The sequence below is a fragment of the Hyperolius riggenbachi genome, chromosome 2 (genome assembly GCF_040937935.1).
Source record: "Hyperolius riggenbachi isolate aHypRig1 chromosome 2, aHypRig1.pri, whole genome shotgun sequence".
Taxonomy (NCBI): Eukaryota; Metazoa; Chordata; class Amphibia; order Anura; family Hyperoliidae; genus Hyperolius; species Hyperolius riggenbachi.
The window spans coordinates 397,568,594-397,586,442 of NC_090647.1; the positions used below are offsets into that span (position 1 = coordinate 397,568,594).

General features: G+C 47.9%; 1 protein-coding gene across 1 annotated transcript in view; it reads right to left on the bottom strand.

Moving 5' to 3' along the window:
- The window catches only part of IL10 (interleukin 10), a 471,201-nt gene that overhangs the window by 434,914 nt on the left and 18,438 nt on the right, over positions 1 to 17,849 (bottom strand). The window contains exon 2 of the mRNA XM_068265593.1: positions 11,581 to 11,643. Coding sequence (XP_068121694.1) covers positions 11,581 to 11,643 — 63 coding nt within the window. The remainder of the gene's footprint in view (positions 1 to 11,580; positions 11,644 to 17,849) is intronic.

Below are 17,849 nucleotides of genomic sequence, written 5' to 3' on the forward strand. Positions count from 1 at the left end.
AACTTATCACACCTAAACTTATCACACCTAAACTTATCATGCCTAAACTGAGTTTAGGCATGATAAACGGCTTTTCACCAGCGTGCTAACTGTTAGCATCGCTTTGTGAATCAGGCCCATCATGCCTAAACTGAGTTTAGGCGTGATAAAGGGCTTTTCACCAGGGTGCTAATTGTTAGCACCGCTTTGTGAATCAGGGCCTTAGGCTTTACAGGGGTGCTTACAATTTAGCACCCCCCAAAATGCCAGGACAGTAAACACACCCCACAAATGACCCCATTTTGGAAAGTAGACACCCAAAGTATTCAGAGAGGGGCATGGTGAGTCTGTGGCAGATTCATTTTTTTTTTTTGTCACAAGTTAGCAGAAATGGAAACTTTAGTTTTTTTTTTGTCACAAGGTGTCGTTTTTCGCTAACTTGTGACAAAAATAAATCTTCTATGAACTCAACATGCCTCTTATTGAATACTTTTGGATGTCTGCTTTCTAAAATGGGGTCATTTGGGGTGGTATTGAGGGGTATACTATCCTGGAATCCTAGCACCTCATGAAACATGACAGGTGCTCAGAAAAGTCAGAGATGCTTCAAAATGGGAAAATTCACTTTTTGCACCATAGTTTGTAAACGCTATAACTTTTACCCAAACCAATAAATATACACTTATTGGATTTTTTTTTAATCAAAGACATGTTGCGCAATAAATGTGGACAACAATGTATATAGAAATGTTACTTTATTTGAAAAATGTCAGCATAGAAAGTAAAAAAAAAATCATTTTTTTGACAGAATTCATTTTTTGATTAATATAATAAAAACTAAAAAGCACAGCAGCAATCAAATAGCATCAAAAGAAAGCTGTATTAGTGACAAGAAAAGGAGGTAAAATTCATTTAGGTGGTAGGTTGTACGACCAAGCAATAAACCGTTAAAGCTGCAGTGGTTTGAATGGAAAAAAAGTGTCTGGTCCTTAAGGGGTTTTAAGACTGCAGTCCTTAAGTGGCTAAGTTACCTCCTCTGTAGTTATTTTTACACGCAGTTAATTAACAGCCTGTCTTTAACTTTAGAATTCTGGAGTTATTTTAAGGATCGAAGCGTTAACTTAAAGACAGAAGCGTTAACTTTAGGTATGCCTGAGGTAAAATGTTTCCTGAATGCTACATGCCTCATCACCATGGTGATAACTCTAGAAATGTTATTAAAGACACAAAATAAGCTTAGTGAATTGAGGTCTACATGAGACTCTGTTCTTTGCTACTAATGTTCTATTTCTGTACTACACATACAATTAATTATATCATACGTTTATTTTCACTTCAGGTTCCCTTCAAGAAAGCAAATTATACTCAGAATTGCTTTTTAGTTGGAGGTATTTTTTGTCTCTTTTAGCCCACATACCTTCCTAGTGGATCTGGGTCATAATGAGCTAACTGGGTATTCTGCAGTACTGATTCAAGCCCTATGCTATAGAATCTATCCCTGCCATACACTGATGAGGACCAAAAAGTCAGAAACTGCATGCATTTGGGGTTGATGTGGCTCTGTAAAAATGTACAAGCTATAGGGTTGCTATACACCAGAGGTCCTGAATATGAGCCTGGCTTTAGGGGTCTAAAGACATGATTTGCTTATTCACAAGTGATGTGTCTTGAGAAACCACCGTTGCTTACTTAAAGCTGAATAATCACAATTGAAGACCTTGTAAACTGATATGTGTGATGATTTGCTCAGCTGCCTGTGCAGGCAGGCAGCTTTTTGACCATTGTTTTGATTTGCATGCTGCAGGACTCTGGAAAGAAAAGCTTCTGTCAGTTTTGCAGCTTGTGTTGCTGAGGAATTTGCATACATTAGTCATGCAAATCCCTTAACTGCCTTCTTTTGATGACTGGCACTATAAAAGCATTCTGCTCCCAGAATGCTTTGCTGGACATTTCCTTTCCATGGTCTGTTCCTGATGGACACTGCTGGAGTGTCAGCCATTGCTATCTAGTATAGTTAATTCCTGGGGGTTGCTTTAGGCTCCCCTTCTAGCCCAGTCAGGTTGTATTATCTGTATTGCCTGTTCTGTCTTGTCTTGCCTGTTGCCATTGTCCTGCCCCTATGGTGGTCGACAGGAAATGGTTCTGATCTCTGTTCTTGGAGTATAGCTGGTGCAGCGGTTGCTACCAGCTATCTCTTCTGTTCTGTTTCCTGGGATCGCGCTAGCTACTTTTCGCTAGCGCTGGGGATCCTTCTGTTCTGCTACTCTGTACCTGGATCACGCTAGCCACTTTTCGCTAGTGCTGTGGATCCTATCTCTCGTTTGTCCCTGTTTTCGTGTGTCTGTCTTGTCCGCTGTGCTTGCTGCAGGCTCGGTGAGGTAACCGTTAAGCAAGCGCTCGCGTCCTCTGTTTCATGTTTGTCTGTTAATGGTTAGTTAGGCGTGCTTGTCTCTATTGTGCTTATCACGTGGAGATCGCGCATAACCGCGTGCACTGTTGCGAATGAGTGCGGTGTTCGCGGTTAGCTAGCGTTTGTTATTTTCCGTATCTCCTTATTGTATTTGCTGTGCCTTTGCTACCCTCGTATTCTATTCTGATCTGCCTTGTGTCACGTCTGGCGATCGCACCTCTCGCGATCGCGTTCCTATTTCGTATCTGCTGTTGTGTGTGCGCGGTCGTGGGGTGGCGACTGGATTGGCGCACACACATACAACCTATCCCTTTGCTCGATCTCATTCGCAATCGCCTCTCTTGCGATTGCGTTCTGCGCTTCGTACAATTCCTGTCTGGCACTTGTGGAGGTACAGAGGATTGGTTCCTCTGCACTCCCCAGTGCCATCTGCCGACAGGAATTTCCCTCTACAGGTGCGTAGCACCTTTTGCTGGGTTCCTGCAAATTATACGCTTGTGGAGGATTTCCGCCGTGTCAGCGCACGCGTTGTGCGCTGATCACGGGGAAAGTTCCACAATCGTTACAATATGATAAACATGATAATCTGAGCTGGTGTGGGACTTGCACCAAGTCTAACTTGCTTGCTTCATATGCTGCATATATTGATGCTTGCTCTGATGTATCATACTGTGAAATGCTGAAGTATCTCTGTCATGAACTGTGCCTAAGCTAAGAAGAGTATCCTTCTAAGTACTTTATATGGATTGATACCTTGACATTGCTGAGCACGCCTTTGGGCAGTGGTTATGTCATGTGATTTTTCGCAAACTTATCAAGAGTATCTATATCTTCATATTAATGTCTCAGTGTGGCCAATATAATCGGAATGATCTGCTGCTTGCATCACTGTTTTGGCTGAGTTAACGAGGCTTTGCTATTCTCTATTGCCTGGCTCTACAAGATCTGTGCTGTACTGTTTGGATCCTACATTATTCTATAAGTATCAGGACAATTATTAGTTTACAAGTTTTGATGGTAGGCTGCGCAGCCTCAGTTTGTGATCCAAGTGCACATGAGAATTTTTCATCAACAGTCATGGGACAGTTGATGTGAGGGGTATTGGGGTTAGGGGCAAGGGTGGTTGGTTGGTTGAGGGGTAGCCTGCTGTTATGTGGTTTTATGTGAAAGAGATTTTTTGCAAGTATTAAATAAAGTTTTGTACTTTTATAATCAATATATTTGTATTCAGTCAGGGCATACCCTTCCTATACTCTATCTCAAAGGTTTTTCTCTGGTATGATAAATGCTTAAAGGGGCACTGTGGCGAAAAACTGTAAAATTTTAGATATGTGCAAACATATACAAATAAGAAATACATTTTTCCAGAGTAAAATGAGCCATAAATTACTTTTCTCTTATGTTGCTGTCACTTACAGTAGGTAATAGAAATCTGACAGAAGCGACAGATTTTGGACTAGTCCATCTCTTCATAGGGGTTTCTCAGCAAGGCATTTATTCTTTATAAAGATATTCCCTAAAAAGGATTTAAACAATGATGCTGGGCAGCGTCCCTGCTCGCTACACAGTTGTTTGGCAGTTGGAGAGAGCAACTGCCATTCACTAAGTGCTTTTGAAAATAAATAAATCCCTGAGAATCCCCTATGAAGAGATGGACTAGTCCAAAACCTGTTGCTGAGGGATTTCTACTACCTACTGTAAGTGACAGCAAAATAGGAGAAAAGTAATTTATGGCTCAGTTTACTCTGAAAAAAAAGTACTTCTTATTTATATATGTTTGAACATATTTTAAATGTTAAAATGTTTTGCCCTAGTGCCCCTTTAAATAATAAAGATTATTATGTGGATAAACAATCAGAAGTGCTTCTAAAACAAAATGTTTCCTAACTGAAAGCAGCTGTTACTTTCTGGATGACCCTTGTACATCTAGTCTGGTCTATAATTTTTTTAATCATTAATTTTTTATTAAGTTTTTAAAACATTAGCATACAGTAGCATATAAAATGCAGAGATCATACATAGTAACAGGAAATCGTATAACATCAGAGAAAATTTAACGGTTTACAGAAAATGTAACGGTTTACAATTACCAGTACATTGGTTACTAATTGTTGATTGTCCAATTATAGATACTAAAAGAGTCTAATGGCTGGTACGCTGGACCCTGTGATAGGGAGAGAAAGCTTTTAATGAGAAGATATTCTATGTGGGACAGGCTATTCATCGCCTGTAGACTATACATAATCGTTCAGATATACACATATTTTCTTGACTGAACAATTATGCATTAGTTTATTAAGATAACAGAAGGTTGTCAGCAGGGGGATATGGACTTGGGGAAAAAGGGACAGGACAGGAAGAGGAGCTATCATGTGTGTCTGTAGTATATATTTACTATAATTTCAAGAAATAAAAGCGCTCCAGTGTCCACAATGCAATAAGTTATGCAGGGATATATTGCTCTAATGAATGCGCTGTAACATAGCTGGCTGCCAAAATTTAATATGTAAATGATTGATGTCAAGCGCAAATCACAGTATTCTGAATCAGCTTCAGTTCTTAATATGCAGTCAGGGATTCTTCAATGCAATGGGATGAGTATCCACCAACAGGGCACCCTTTGGGGAACAAACTCACCAAAGTTAGATGACCACCGTTAGGTTAGTCAATACCGCTTTGTCACCGGGATCCTCCGTGTTATCAGGGTCCCGGTCCCTTGTGTCTCTTTAAGTGTTGTTTACGTGCACCTCAGAAGCAAAAAGCTCCCATAGCATAATACTGTTTTATAAAAATTTTACTTTATTACTGTAGTACTCCTGATGAGTCATGAGGCAGTGATGAAACTAGTAAGGCGGGGCTTAGACAAACCAGGAAAACAGAGCAACGCGTGGTGAGGAGCAAGTGAAGGCGTGTGAGAGACGCTGATTGGGACATTGGCAAGCCTTAGCCGAGTAGGCAACGGGGGAGAGCCCGTAATAATTACTCTATGCGCATATAAATTGGAGGATCATGTGAGTGGTTTTAATTAATAAAGTTACATTACATAAGTATATTTACTAGCTGCTAACTACTATTCTTAGCTTGGACCAGGTGTCACCTCTTCTGATATGCCTCTACTGGTGACACCTGGTGTATCTTGACCTGTGTCCCAAAATGGGCTAACTGATGCAATAAAATGATAAACAGTTTTTCTTAATCTGCGCTTCAACCTCAATAGTTATAGTAATAATTCAATACAAATCTTTGCATATGAACAAATGAACATTTATTAACATAGCATAAAAACATACTTTCCCTGGTGGAGTGTACACAGCATCTGTAAGGTGCTGCAACATCGTCACACCCAGCTTACAAATCTCATGCTCTGATGAAGGGAGGCGGACCTCCTGAAACCTGTAAGCGATAGACTGCAAGTGACGTCACTACAAGGAAGTTCTCTGGGATCCAAGCCGTGCAGCGGTGAGAGCGGACGCGCAGCTCTCCCACAGTCCAGCCGGTCGATCCATCTTGCACCACTAAAAGGAGTCTTTTCACCTTGCCCTTACCCATGGCCGGATTTCCGCACAGGCCACCTAGGCCGGTTCCTAGGGTGGAAACCTGCCGACAGGAGAGCTGGGGCGGGTGTCACACCGGCAGCAGAACAGCTGTTTTTCCGTAATCTGCTGTCTGTTGCTGCGCTGTCCCCAGTCTCCCCTGCGTGCATAGCATAGAGCAGAGCGCCCCTCCCCTTCCCTTCTCTCCTCTGTGACACTATGGGGCGGGGCTGAGAAGAGACAAGCCGTGAAGCCGGGAGATTTGAGCCCAGGAGGAGGAAGTCAGCAGACGGGTAGGCAACTGGAGTCAGCGCTGTGAGGATTAAGGAGGGAGAAGTGTGTGTGTGCAGAACTACAGGCATTTTACACACTTCGTCCTAAGCTGCTGTGGAGTCGTGAGTGACCAGCTGTCTCCCTCTCCCTCCTTCTTCCTCTCCCCCGGAGCCTGTCACTTTGTGACTTCTGAAACTGCAGGCTGCCTGACGCTCCCCTACTGTCCTGCTGGCTTCTATCACTCACTCACTCTCCATACAGTCCCCTCTCTCTTTCTGTGTTGTTAATCAGGCAGCTCTTCTCCTCCCCTCCCACAGTCATTTCCCTGTCACACAAACAAGGCTATTCATGTATGCCATGTGGTAACAGTAAAAAAGGGCGCAGGAGGCTAGTGGACAAATCGGGCGCCGCCATTCACTCTCATAATAAATATCGTTTAATGGGCGCCCGATAGGAAAAAAGGGCGCCGGAGAAAAATAACGTTTTAAAAGCGGCGCCCGGAGACTTAATGTTTTATTACTGCTTCTCATGATTACACATTATTTAATGATTTATAATTTTTTTAATATTATTTTTAAACGAAAAACAGTACAATATTTTTTCAAACATTATTTTTAAACCAAAAGGTTTAGGCACCAACAGGGGGGTCTTAGGTTTAGGCACCAACAGGGGGGTCTTAGGTTTAAGCACCAACAGGGGGGTCTTAGGTTTAGGCACCAACAGGGGGGTCTTAGGTTTAGGCACCAACAGGGGGTCTTAGGTTTAGGCATCAACAGGGGGGTCTTAGGTTTAGGCACCAACAGGGGGGTCTTAGGTTTAGGCACCAACAGGGGGTCTTAGGTTTAGGCACCAACAGGGGGGTCTTAGGTTTAGGCACCAACAGGGGGGTCTTAGGTTTAGGCACCAACAGGGGGGTCTTAGGTTTAGGCACCAACAGGGGGTCTTAGGTTTAGGCACCAACAGGGGGGTCTTAGGTTTAGGCACCAACAGGGGGTCTTAGGTTTAGGCACCAACAGGGGGGTCTTAGGTTTAGGCATCAACAGGGGGGTCTAGGGGTTAGGGGTAGGTACAGGGAGGGTTACTTAGTAATTTTTTTTTAAACGTTATTATACGTTTCACTATTTAAACGAAAGATTAACGTTTTTACAATTGCCAATTTAATGCACATTATTTAATGATTTATAACTTTATAAAACATTAATTTTAAACGAAATACAGTACAATACATTTTTAAACGTTATCCATGCTTATCGTTTAAAACCCCGCGCCCTTTTTTTTCAGCGCCCCTTTTTAACGTACGCATGCCATGTTCCTTTTGTTATTCCTACTATAGCCACACTCTAATGCCCTACCATATTATTATGATGTATTTATATGGCACTGATATCTTCTGCAGCACTTTACAGAGTCATGCCACTGACTGTCAGAGGAGCTCACACTCTAATCCTACCATAACCATAGTCTAATGTCCTATCATTCTGTATTTATCTAGCACTGATACCTTCAGCAGCACTGTATAGAGAACATGGCCATGTCACTGACTGTCATAGGAGCTCACACTCTAATCCTACCATAACCATAGTCATAGTCTAATGTCCTATCTTTATGTATTTATCTAGCGCTGATACCTTCGGCAGCACTGTACAGAGAACATGGTCATGTCACTGACTGTGCTCTGGGCAGCCCACAATCTAACCCTACCATAGTCATAAAAATCTATTAACCCTTCGCACACTCACATGCAAATGTTCAAACAATTGCATTCACAGATTCACTCATCCAGGCACAACTGTTATCCCTACAGCTAAATTAAAAGCCAGGGTTTTAGTTCACAGAAGAATGCATTCTTATGCTTAATCACCTATACTGCGCAGAAGTACCCAGGTAAACATAGGTGTCCTAACTCTGGCCCTGTAACATGCATAGTGCAGACATGCAAACACATTCATTGCATCAAACCTATCAATGGATTAGGAGCACACATCCTAACTTCCTCTCCTGGGAAAGACAGTGCATCTTACCAATCGCACAAGGGAGCTAATGTTATGTGTCCATGTGCACCATGCGCATACACCAGCATAAGCTGTCTGCATGCTGACAAACATACAGGGAAAGGGGGGAGTGCACCGAATTGGACCCTAGCCACAGGGGTCAATGATAAGAATAAACATACATATATGCGATTGGTAAGATGCACTGTCTTTCCCAGGAGAGGAAGTTAGGATGTGTGCTTCTAATCCATTGATAGGTTTGATGCAATGAATGTGTTTGCATATCTGCACTATGCATGTTACAGGGCCAGAGTTAGGACACCTATGTTTACCTGGGTACTTCTGCGCAGTATAGGTGATTAAGCATAAGAATGCATTCTTCTGTGAACTAAAACCCTGGCTTTTAATTTAGCTGTAGGGATAACAGTTGTGCCTGGATGAGTGAATCTGTGAATGCAATTGTTTGAACATTTGCATGTGAGTGTGCGAAGGGTTAATAGATTTTTGCTGTTTTCTAGCCACACCCCCTTCAGCACCTCCCTTTCCCTAATAATTTATTTAATGTCCTAACTAGAGGCGATGTGCCTGGATATATGTATGTTTATTCTTATCATTGACCCCTGTGGCTAGGGTCCAATTCGGTGCACTCCCCCCTTCCCCTGTATGTTTGTCAGCATGCAGACAGCTTATGCTGGTGTATGCGCATGGTGCACATGGACACATAACATTAGCTCCCTTGTGCGATTGGTAAGATGCACTGTCTTTCCCAGGAGAGGAAGTTAGGATGTGTGCTCCTAATCCATTGATAGGTTTGATGCAATGAATGTGTTTGCATGTCTGCACTATGCAGGGGCGTAGCAATAGGGGGTGCAGCGGTAGCAACCGCATCGGGGCCCTTGGGCCAGAGGGGCCCCGAAGGGCCCTCCCTCAACTACAGAATTAGCTCTATATTGGTCCTGTGCTCATAATAATCACTTCTATAGATACTTTGAATAGTGGTAATTATTAACAAACTGTTCCCCACCCCCTTCTTGCACCTCTGACACTGTAGTTGCCATTGGCAGGTTTTGGTGCGCCGTATCAATTGTTATGTATAGAGTGCTTGGGGGCCCCAATGTAAAACTTGCATCGGGGCCCACAGCTCCTTTGCTACGCCACTGGCACTATGCATGTTACAGGGCCAGAGTTAGGACACCTATGTTTACCTGGGTACTTCTGCGCAGTATAGGTGATTAAGCATAAGAATGCATTCTTCTGTGAACTAAAACCCTGGCTTTTAATTTAGCTGTAGGGATAACAGTTGTGCCTGGATGAGTGAATCTGTGAATGCAATTGTTTGAACATTTGCATGTGAGTGTGCGAAGGGTTAATAGATTTTTGCTGTTTTCTAGCCACACCTCCTTCAGCACCTCCCTTTCCCTAATAATTTATTTAATGTCCTAACTAGAGGCGATGTGCCTGGATATATGTATGTTTATTCCTACCATAGTCATAGTCTAATGTCCTACCATATCATTATTATGTATTTATGTAGCACTGACATCTGCTGCACTTTACAGAGTACATAGTCATGTCACTGACTGTCCTCAGAAGAGCTCACACTCTAATCCTACCATAGTCATAGTCTAATGTCCTACCATATTATTATTATGTATTTATACAGCACTGACATCTTCTGCAGCACATTACAGAGTACATAGTCATGTCACTGACTGTCCTCAGAGGGGCTCACAATCTAATCCCTACCATAGTCAGTCTAATGTCCTACCATATTATTATTATGTATTTATACAGCACTGACATCTTCTGCAGCACATTACAGAGTACATAGTCATGTCACTGACTGTCCTCAGAGGAGCTCAAACTCTAATCCTGCCATAGTCATAGTCTAATGTCCTACCATACTATTATGTATTTATCTAGCACTTATACCTTCTGCAGCACTGTACAGAATGCATAGTCGCTATCCTCAGTCAATTTAATCACCTTAATCTTGTGATCAGACTCTCTAACCTGAGATGGTACACTGGACTTTACAGTATATATATACTCACCTGGGACTTCTCCAGCCCCATGAGCCCTGTGGCCTCCCTCTGGCCTCTTTGCCCCCTCTGTTCTGGCGCTATGACTCCCGGTAATCCCCTGCGATGTGGGCACCCTCTGTCACGCTCTTGTCCCCAGGAGCGTCCTGTGCAGTACTGCTGCGCAGGCACAAAATGCACCTGGACGCAGCAGCGCAATGAGGGGTGCACGTCTGGACGAGCTGCGCATGCACAGAAGAGCACTTCCAGCCGGATTACCGGGAGGCATACATACCGGGAGGCTACAGTGCTCATTGGGCTGGAGGAAGCCCCAGGTAAGTATAAATAAAGCCCAGTGTACCATCTCAGGGTCACATAAATTTTAACCCTTTTTCCCACAATCCTATTGTCAAATTCCTAGCCTTACCCTAAATTGCCAAAAGGCCTAGCCTTTAATCTCCACTAACCACTTTTTTTTTTTTGTAAATGCCTAACCCTAATATCCTGGTCTATCAGATCCTAATTCCGCTGATTGTCATGGGGCGGCTGAAGGTAGTGGGCCTTGGGCGGTAAAAAGTTCAAATCCGGCCCTGCCCTTACCAGTGGAGTACCTATCGGGAATCTAGCAGCCTCCGCTCAAGTCATCCAAGGTCACGTGAGTGAATCAGCAGCACAGACTGCCCGACTACCTGAGGTTTTCAAGCCATATTTATTGAATGAACTATGCTATTATTTGCATAAGTACTCACACACAATTAAGCTACTTATTATCATCGTATATGAGCCATAGTGCATCAGGCTCTGGTTGTATCAATCTGTTTGCACCCAAGAAGATTACAATTACATTGCACCTGACTATAGCATCTAGACTAAGGAAACTTTGAAACCTTCAATTATTTTGGGGTCTTATTTTGCTATTTACCTTTTTATTTTTATATTCTCATTTTTATTTTTGGACACAACCTTGTTCCCTTTTCTGTATGCATGTTTTTGTGTGCATGAGATTTGTAAGCTGGGTGTGACGACGCTGCAGCGCTTTACAGATGTTGTGTACACTGCACCAGGGAAAGTATGTTTTTATGCTATTTTCATAAATGTTCATTTGTTCATATGCAAAGCTTTGTATTGAATTATTACTATAACTATTGAGGTTGAAGCGCAGATTAAGAAAAACTGTTTATCATTTACTTTCTTGACAAGGAAGGGACTACTCTAGTCTCATTAATCTGCAGCTAATATAAGTGTGAACTGGCCGCAGAGATCATGAATCATTCACTGATGCAATAAAATGTTTTCATGAATTTTTTCAAAAAGCTTCTAAGTTATTAGATAAGGCCAACTGGTTATATTGCATGTTTCAAACTATGCCTCACCTTGAAGTCTTGTAATAAATTATTTTCAAGTAGTATTGTATGCAGGGCATCATCCTTCATTTGCTGAAAGAAAAACAAACAATATGGGTGTTGAGGTAAAAGAAAATCTTATATAGTTTTACAATCTGTGATCTCATCAGAATGATTATTGGCAGCCATCTTATTAAATTATTATGCTAAAACAGTCATGTTTTTTTCATTGTCATCTACCCTGCTGCCTAAATCGTGTATCTCAGATTGGAGCTGTCTCTGCATATTGGACATAGAGATGGCCCAAACTGTTCGCCAGCAAGAAGTATTCTGCGAACATCCGCGAACAGCGAACATTTGGGGTGTTTGATTCACCCCCTATACATTATCATTGAGCTAAACTTTGACCCTCTACCTCACAGTCAGCAGACACATGGCAGCCAATCAGCTAGCATCCCATACTGGACCCCACACTCCCCTATCAAAAAGCAACTGCGGTGGCCATATTAGATTAATTATCTGATGGCTGCTGACTGTTAGTGAGAGCAGGGTCAGACTTGCTGCAGATAGGTAGGGAAAGCATTAGCCCTTTTGAGGGCTAGCAAATCAGTCTCCTGGTTTTTTTGTTGTGTGACACGCCACTGCCCACTGACCCCCAGAGCTGTTTGCACACTACTGCTGTGACCTCATTAAGTTGCAGGCACAGAACCACTCCAGTGCATTATTATTTCACTGTATTCTGATAGTACTTGCATTTCTCTATCTGTGACACTCCACAGCCCACTGACACCCAGAGCTGTGCATAATTTGATTCCTGCCCTTTAGGGATTAAAACCCGACTTTGCGTCAACTCTAATTTTTGGTGGGACTTTTAGCATGGATCCCCCTCCGGCATGCCCCTAGACCCCTTGAAAAATCACTTTTGTGGCCAGAAACAGTCTTTGTAGGTTTTAAAATGGACCTGCTCGCGAACATATGGGCATAGTCCCCAACAGTCCCGATTTGGGCGGGACTATCCCAGGCTCCGCCCCCTCATCCCGGATCCCGCCCACTCCTCCTTAAGTCCCGTTTTAGCAGACACACTAGGTGCCCTTTGGATAATTACATTGCTCTGCCTCAATGCCCATAAGGGCTCTTTCACACTAGAGGCTGCGGTAGAAAAGGCTGAAAGTCAGCCTTTTGCTTAACGCCAATACATAGCGTTTTCAAAGCCTTTTGAAAGAGTTTTACAGCCCATATGAAAACGTCCTTTTTTTTTCTTCTATAAAAATAAGTGAACAAGATAGCTGTAAAACGCTTTGAAAAGGCTTTGAAAACGCTGAAGTTGGCGTTTTCCATTGACTATCATTGAAACGCCAACAGCCAACTTCGGCTGTTAACAGCCCTGAAAAAGCTCCTGGGAGCGTTGAAACGCAACGCTCCAAAACGCTGAGTTAGATGTGAAAGGTAAAATGAAAGTCTATGGACTTTCTTTTACCTAGCAAAACGCCAACTTCGGCCGTGGCGTTAAAACGCCGAAAAATCCCTCTGGTGTGAAAGGGCCCTAAGGGCTCTTTCCCACTACAGGCAGCGGTGAAAGGCTAAAACGCGGCGTTTTGGCTGCAGGCGTTTTGAAGGCGTTTTGAAGGCGTTTTAACGCCTATACATTACAATCAATTGTAATAAGAAACGCCGCGGTAGGCCCAGAAAAAGCGCCTGGGAGCGTTGAAACGCAACGCTCCAAAATGCGGCGTTTAGTGTGAATGGTAAAATGAAAGTCTATGGACTTTCTTTTACCTAGGAAAACGCCAACTTCGGCCGTGGCGTTAAAACGCCGAAAAAGCCCTCTGGTGTGAAAGGGCCCTAACTGCTGTCTCTCTTCCTGCTCTGTGGAGACAGCCTGATAATCTCACACACACACACACTTGTGGCTTGCTTGAAGCTAATTGGCTGTGTGGAATGACACTGAGCTCTGTCTAGCTCCGCCCCTTTTTTCAGAGACCCAGCAGAGCACATGATGCAGACAGAGAGAGGAAGCAGGAAGCTGAAACCTGCTGGAGGAGGCAAGTGAATCAATGCAGCTGCCTGGCATGGTGCTTGTCACAGTGATTGCACAGTGCAGGAGAGATCCTGCATAACGTATTACATCCTGCAGTTCCTTGCTACACAACTGATAAGTGCTCTGACCCCTGCCTCATGTGTGTCCCCTCCCTGCCATGCTGTGTGTCCCTCTCAGTGTCCCCTCCCTGCCATGCTGTGTCCCTCTGTGTCCCCTCCCTGCCATGCTGTGTGTCCCCTGCCCTGCCATGCTGTGTCCCTCTCAATGTCCCCTCCCTGCCATGCTGTGTGTCCCCTGCCCTGCCATACTGTGTGTCCCTCTCCAGTATCCCCTGTCATGCTGTGTATCCCTTTCCAGTGTCCCCTGCCATGCTGTGTGTCCCCCTCTCCAGTGTCCCCTGCCCTGCCCTGCTGTGTGTCCCCCTCTCCCATGTCCCCTGCCCTGCCATGCTGTGTGTCCCCTCCCTGCCATGCTGTGTGTGCCTCTCCAGTGTCCCCTGCCCTGCCATGCTGTGTGTCCCTCTCCAGTGTCCCCTGCCATGCTGTGTGTCCCCACCTCCAGTGTCCCCTGCCATGCTGTGTGTCCCCCTCTCCAGTGTCCCCTGCCCTGCTGTGTGTGTCCCTCTCCAGTGTCCCCTGCCATGCTGTGAGTCCCCCTCTCCAGTGTCCCCTGCCATGCTGTGTCCCTCTCAGTGTCCCCTCCCTGCCATGCTTTGTGTCCCCTGCCCTGCCATGCTGTGTGTCCCTCTCCAGTGTCCCCTGCCCTGCCATGCTGTGTGTCCCTCTCCAGTGTCCCCTGCCCTACCATGCTGTGTATCCCTCCCCAGTGTCCCCTGCCATGCTGTGTGTCCCCTCTCCAGTGTCCCCTCCCTGTCATGCTGTGTGCCCCTCTGTGTCCCCTGCCCTGCCCTGCTGTGTGTCCCCCTCTCCAGTGTCCCCTGCCCTGCCATGCTGTGTGTCCCCCTCTCCAGTTTCCCCTGCCTTGCCCTGCTGTGTGTCCCCCTCTCCAGTGTCCCCTGCACTGCCATGCTTTGTGTCCCTCTTCTGTGTCCCCTGCCCTGCCCTGTGTCCCTCTCCAGTGTCTCCTGCCCTGCCATGCTGTGTGTCCCTCTCCAGTGTCCCCTGCCCTGCCATGCTGTGTGTACCCCTCTCCAGTGTCCCCTGCCATGCTGTGTGTCCCCCTCTCCAGTGTCCCCTGCTATGCTGTGTGTCCTCCTCTTCAGTGTCCCCCTGCCCTGCTGTTTGTCCCCCTCTTCAGTGTCCCCTGCCCTGCTGTGTGTCCCCCTCTCCAGTGTCCCCTGCCCTGCTGTGTGTCCCCCTCTCCAGTGCCCCCTGCCCTGCTGTGTGTCTTCCTCTCCAGTGTCCCCTGCCCTGCTGTGTGTCCCCCTCTTCAGTGTCCCCTGCCCTGCTGTGTGTCCCCCCTCTTCAGTGTCCCCTGCCCTGCTGTGTGTCCCCCTCTCCAGTGTCCCCTGCCCTGCTGTGTGTCCCCCTCTCCAGTGTCCCCTGCCCAGCTGTGTTTCCCCCTCTCCAGTGTCCCCTGCCCAGCTGTGTTTCCCCCTCTCCAGTGTCCCCTGCCATGCTGTGTTTCCCCCTCTCCAGTGTCCCCTGCCCTGCTGTGTGTCCCTCTCTCCAGTGTCCCCTGCCCTGCTGTGTGTCCCCCTCTCCAGTGTCCCCTGCCCTGCTGTGTGTCCCCCTCTCCAGTGTCCCCTGCCCTGCTGTGTGTCCCCCTCTCCAGTGTCCCCTGCCCTGCTGTGTGTCCCCCTCTCCAGTGTCCCCTGCCCTGCTGTGTGTCCCCCTCTCCAGTGTCCCCTGCCCTGCTGTGTGTCCCCCTCTCCAGTGTCCCCTGCCATGCTGTGTTTCTCCCTGTCCAGTGTCCCCTGCCCTGCTGTGTTTCCCCCTCTCCAGTGTCCCCTGCCATGCTGTGTTTCCGCCTCTCCAGTGTCCCCTGCCATGCTGTGTGTCCCCCTCTCCAGTGTCCCCTGCCCTGCCCTGCTGTGTGTCCCCCTCTCCAGTGTCCCCTGCACTGCCATGCTGTGTGTCCCTCTTCTGTGTCCCCTGCCCTGCCCTGTGTCCGTCTCCAGTGTCTCCTGCCCTGCCATGCTGTGTGTCCCTCTCCAGTGTCCCCTGCCATGCTGTGTTTCCCCCTGTCCAGTGTCCCCTGCCCTGCTGTGAGTCCCCCTCTCTAGTGTCCCCTGCCCTGCTGTGTGTCCCCCTCTCCAGTGTCCCCTGCCCTGCTGTGTGTCCCCCTCTCCAGTGTCCCCTGCTATGCTATGTGTCTTCCTCTCCAGTGTCCCCTGCCCTGCTGTGTTTCCCCCTCTCCAGTGTCCCCTGCCCTGCTGTGTGTCCCCCTCTCCAGTGTCCCCTGCCCTGCTGTGTGTCCCCCTCTCCAGTGTCCCCTGCCTTGCTGTGTGTCTTCCTCTCCAGTGTTCCCTTTCTTGCTGTGTGTCTTCCTCTCCAGTGTCCCCTTCCATGCCGTGTGTCCCCCTCTCCAGTGTCCCCTTCCATGCTGTGTGTCCCCCTCTCCAGTGTCCCCTGCCATGCTGTGTGTCCCCCTCTCCAGTGTCCCCTGCCTTGCTGTGTGTCCCCCTCTCCAGTGTCCCCTACCATGCTGTGTTTCCCCCTGTCCAGTGTCCCCTGCCTTGCTGTGTGTCTTCCTCTCCAGTGTCCCCTTCCATGCTGTGTGTCCCCCTCTCCAGTGTCCCCTGCCATGCTGTGTGTCCCCCTCTCTAGTGTCCCCTGCCCTGCTGTGTGTCCCCCTCTCCAGTGTCCCCTGCCTTTACGTGTGTCCCCCTCTCCAGTGTCCCCTGCCCTGCTGTGTGTCCCCCTCTCCAGTGTCCCCTGCCTTGCTGTGTGTCCCCCTCTCCAGTGTCCCCTGCCCTGCTGTGTGTCCCCCTCTCCAGTGTCCCCTGTCCTGCTGTGTGTCCCCCTCTCCAGTGCCCCCTGCCCTGCTGTGTGTCCCCCTCTCCAGTGTCCCCTGCCCTGCTGTGTGTCCCCCTCTCCAGTGTCCCCTGCCCTGCTGTGTGTCCCCCTCTCCAGTGTCCCCTGCCATGCTGTGTTTCCCCCTGTCCAGTGTCCCCTGCCCTGCTGTGTTTCCCCCTCTCCAGTGTCCCCTGCCCTGCTGTGTGTCCCCCTCTCCAGTGTCCCCTGCCATGCTGTGTTTCCGCCTCTCCAGTGTCCCCTGCCATGCTGTGTGTCCCCCTCTCCAGTGTCCCCTGCCCTGCCCTGCTGTGTGTCCCCCTCTCCAGTGTCCCCTGCACTGCCATGCTGTGTGTCCCTCTTCTGTGTCCCCTGCCCTGCCCTGTGTCCGTCTCCAGTGTCTCCTGCCCTGCCATGCTGTGTGTCCCTCTCCAGTGTCCCCTGCCCTGCCATGCTGTGTTTCCCCCTGTCCAGTGTCCCCTGCCCTGCTGTGAGTCCCCCTCTCTAGTGTCCCCTGCCCTGCTGTGTGTCCCCCTCTCCAGTGTCCCCTGCTATGCTATGTGTCTTCCTCTCCAGTGTCCCCTGCCCTGCTGTGTGTCCCCCTCTCCAGTGTCCCCTGCCCTGCTGTGTGTCCCCCTCTCCAGTGTCCCCTGCCCTGCTGTGTGTCCCCCTCTCCAGTGTCCCCTGCCTTGCTGTGTGTCTTCCTCTCCAGTGTTCCCTTTCTTGCTGTGTGTCTTCCTCTCCAGTGTCCCCTTCCATGCCGTGTGTCCCCCTCTCCAGTGTCCCCTTCCATGCTGTGTGTCCCCCTCTCCAGTGTCCCCTGCCATGCTGTGTGTCCCCCTCTCCAGTGTCCCCTGCCTTGCTGTGTGTCCCCCTCTTCAGTGTCCCCTGCCATGCTGTGTTTCCCTCTGTCCAGTGTCCCCTGCCTTGCTGTGTGTCTTCCTCTCCAGTGTCCCCTTCCATACTGTGTGTCCCCCTCTCCAGTGTCCCCTGCCATGCTGTGTGTCCCCCTCTCCAGTGTCCCCTGCCATGCTGTGTGTCCCCCTCTCCAGTGTCCCCTGCCATGCTGTGTGTCCCCTGCCCTGCTGTGTGTCCCCCTCTCCAGTGTCCCCTGCCTTGACGTGTGTCCCCCTCTCCAGTGTCCCCTGCCCTGCTGTGTGTCCCCCTCTCCAGTGTCCCCTGCCTTGCTGTGTGTCTTCCTCTCCAGTGTCCCCTTCCATGCTGTGTGTCCCCCACTCCTGTGTCCCCTGCCATGCTGTGTGTCCCCCTCTCCAGTGTCCCCTGCCATGCTGTGTGTCCCCCTCTCCAGTGTCCCCTGCCTTGCTGTGTGTCCCCCTCTCCAGTGT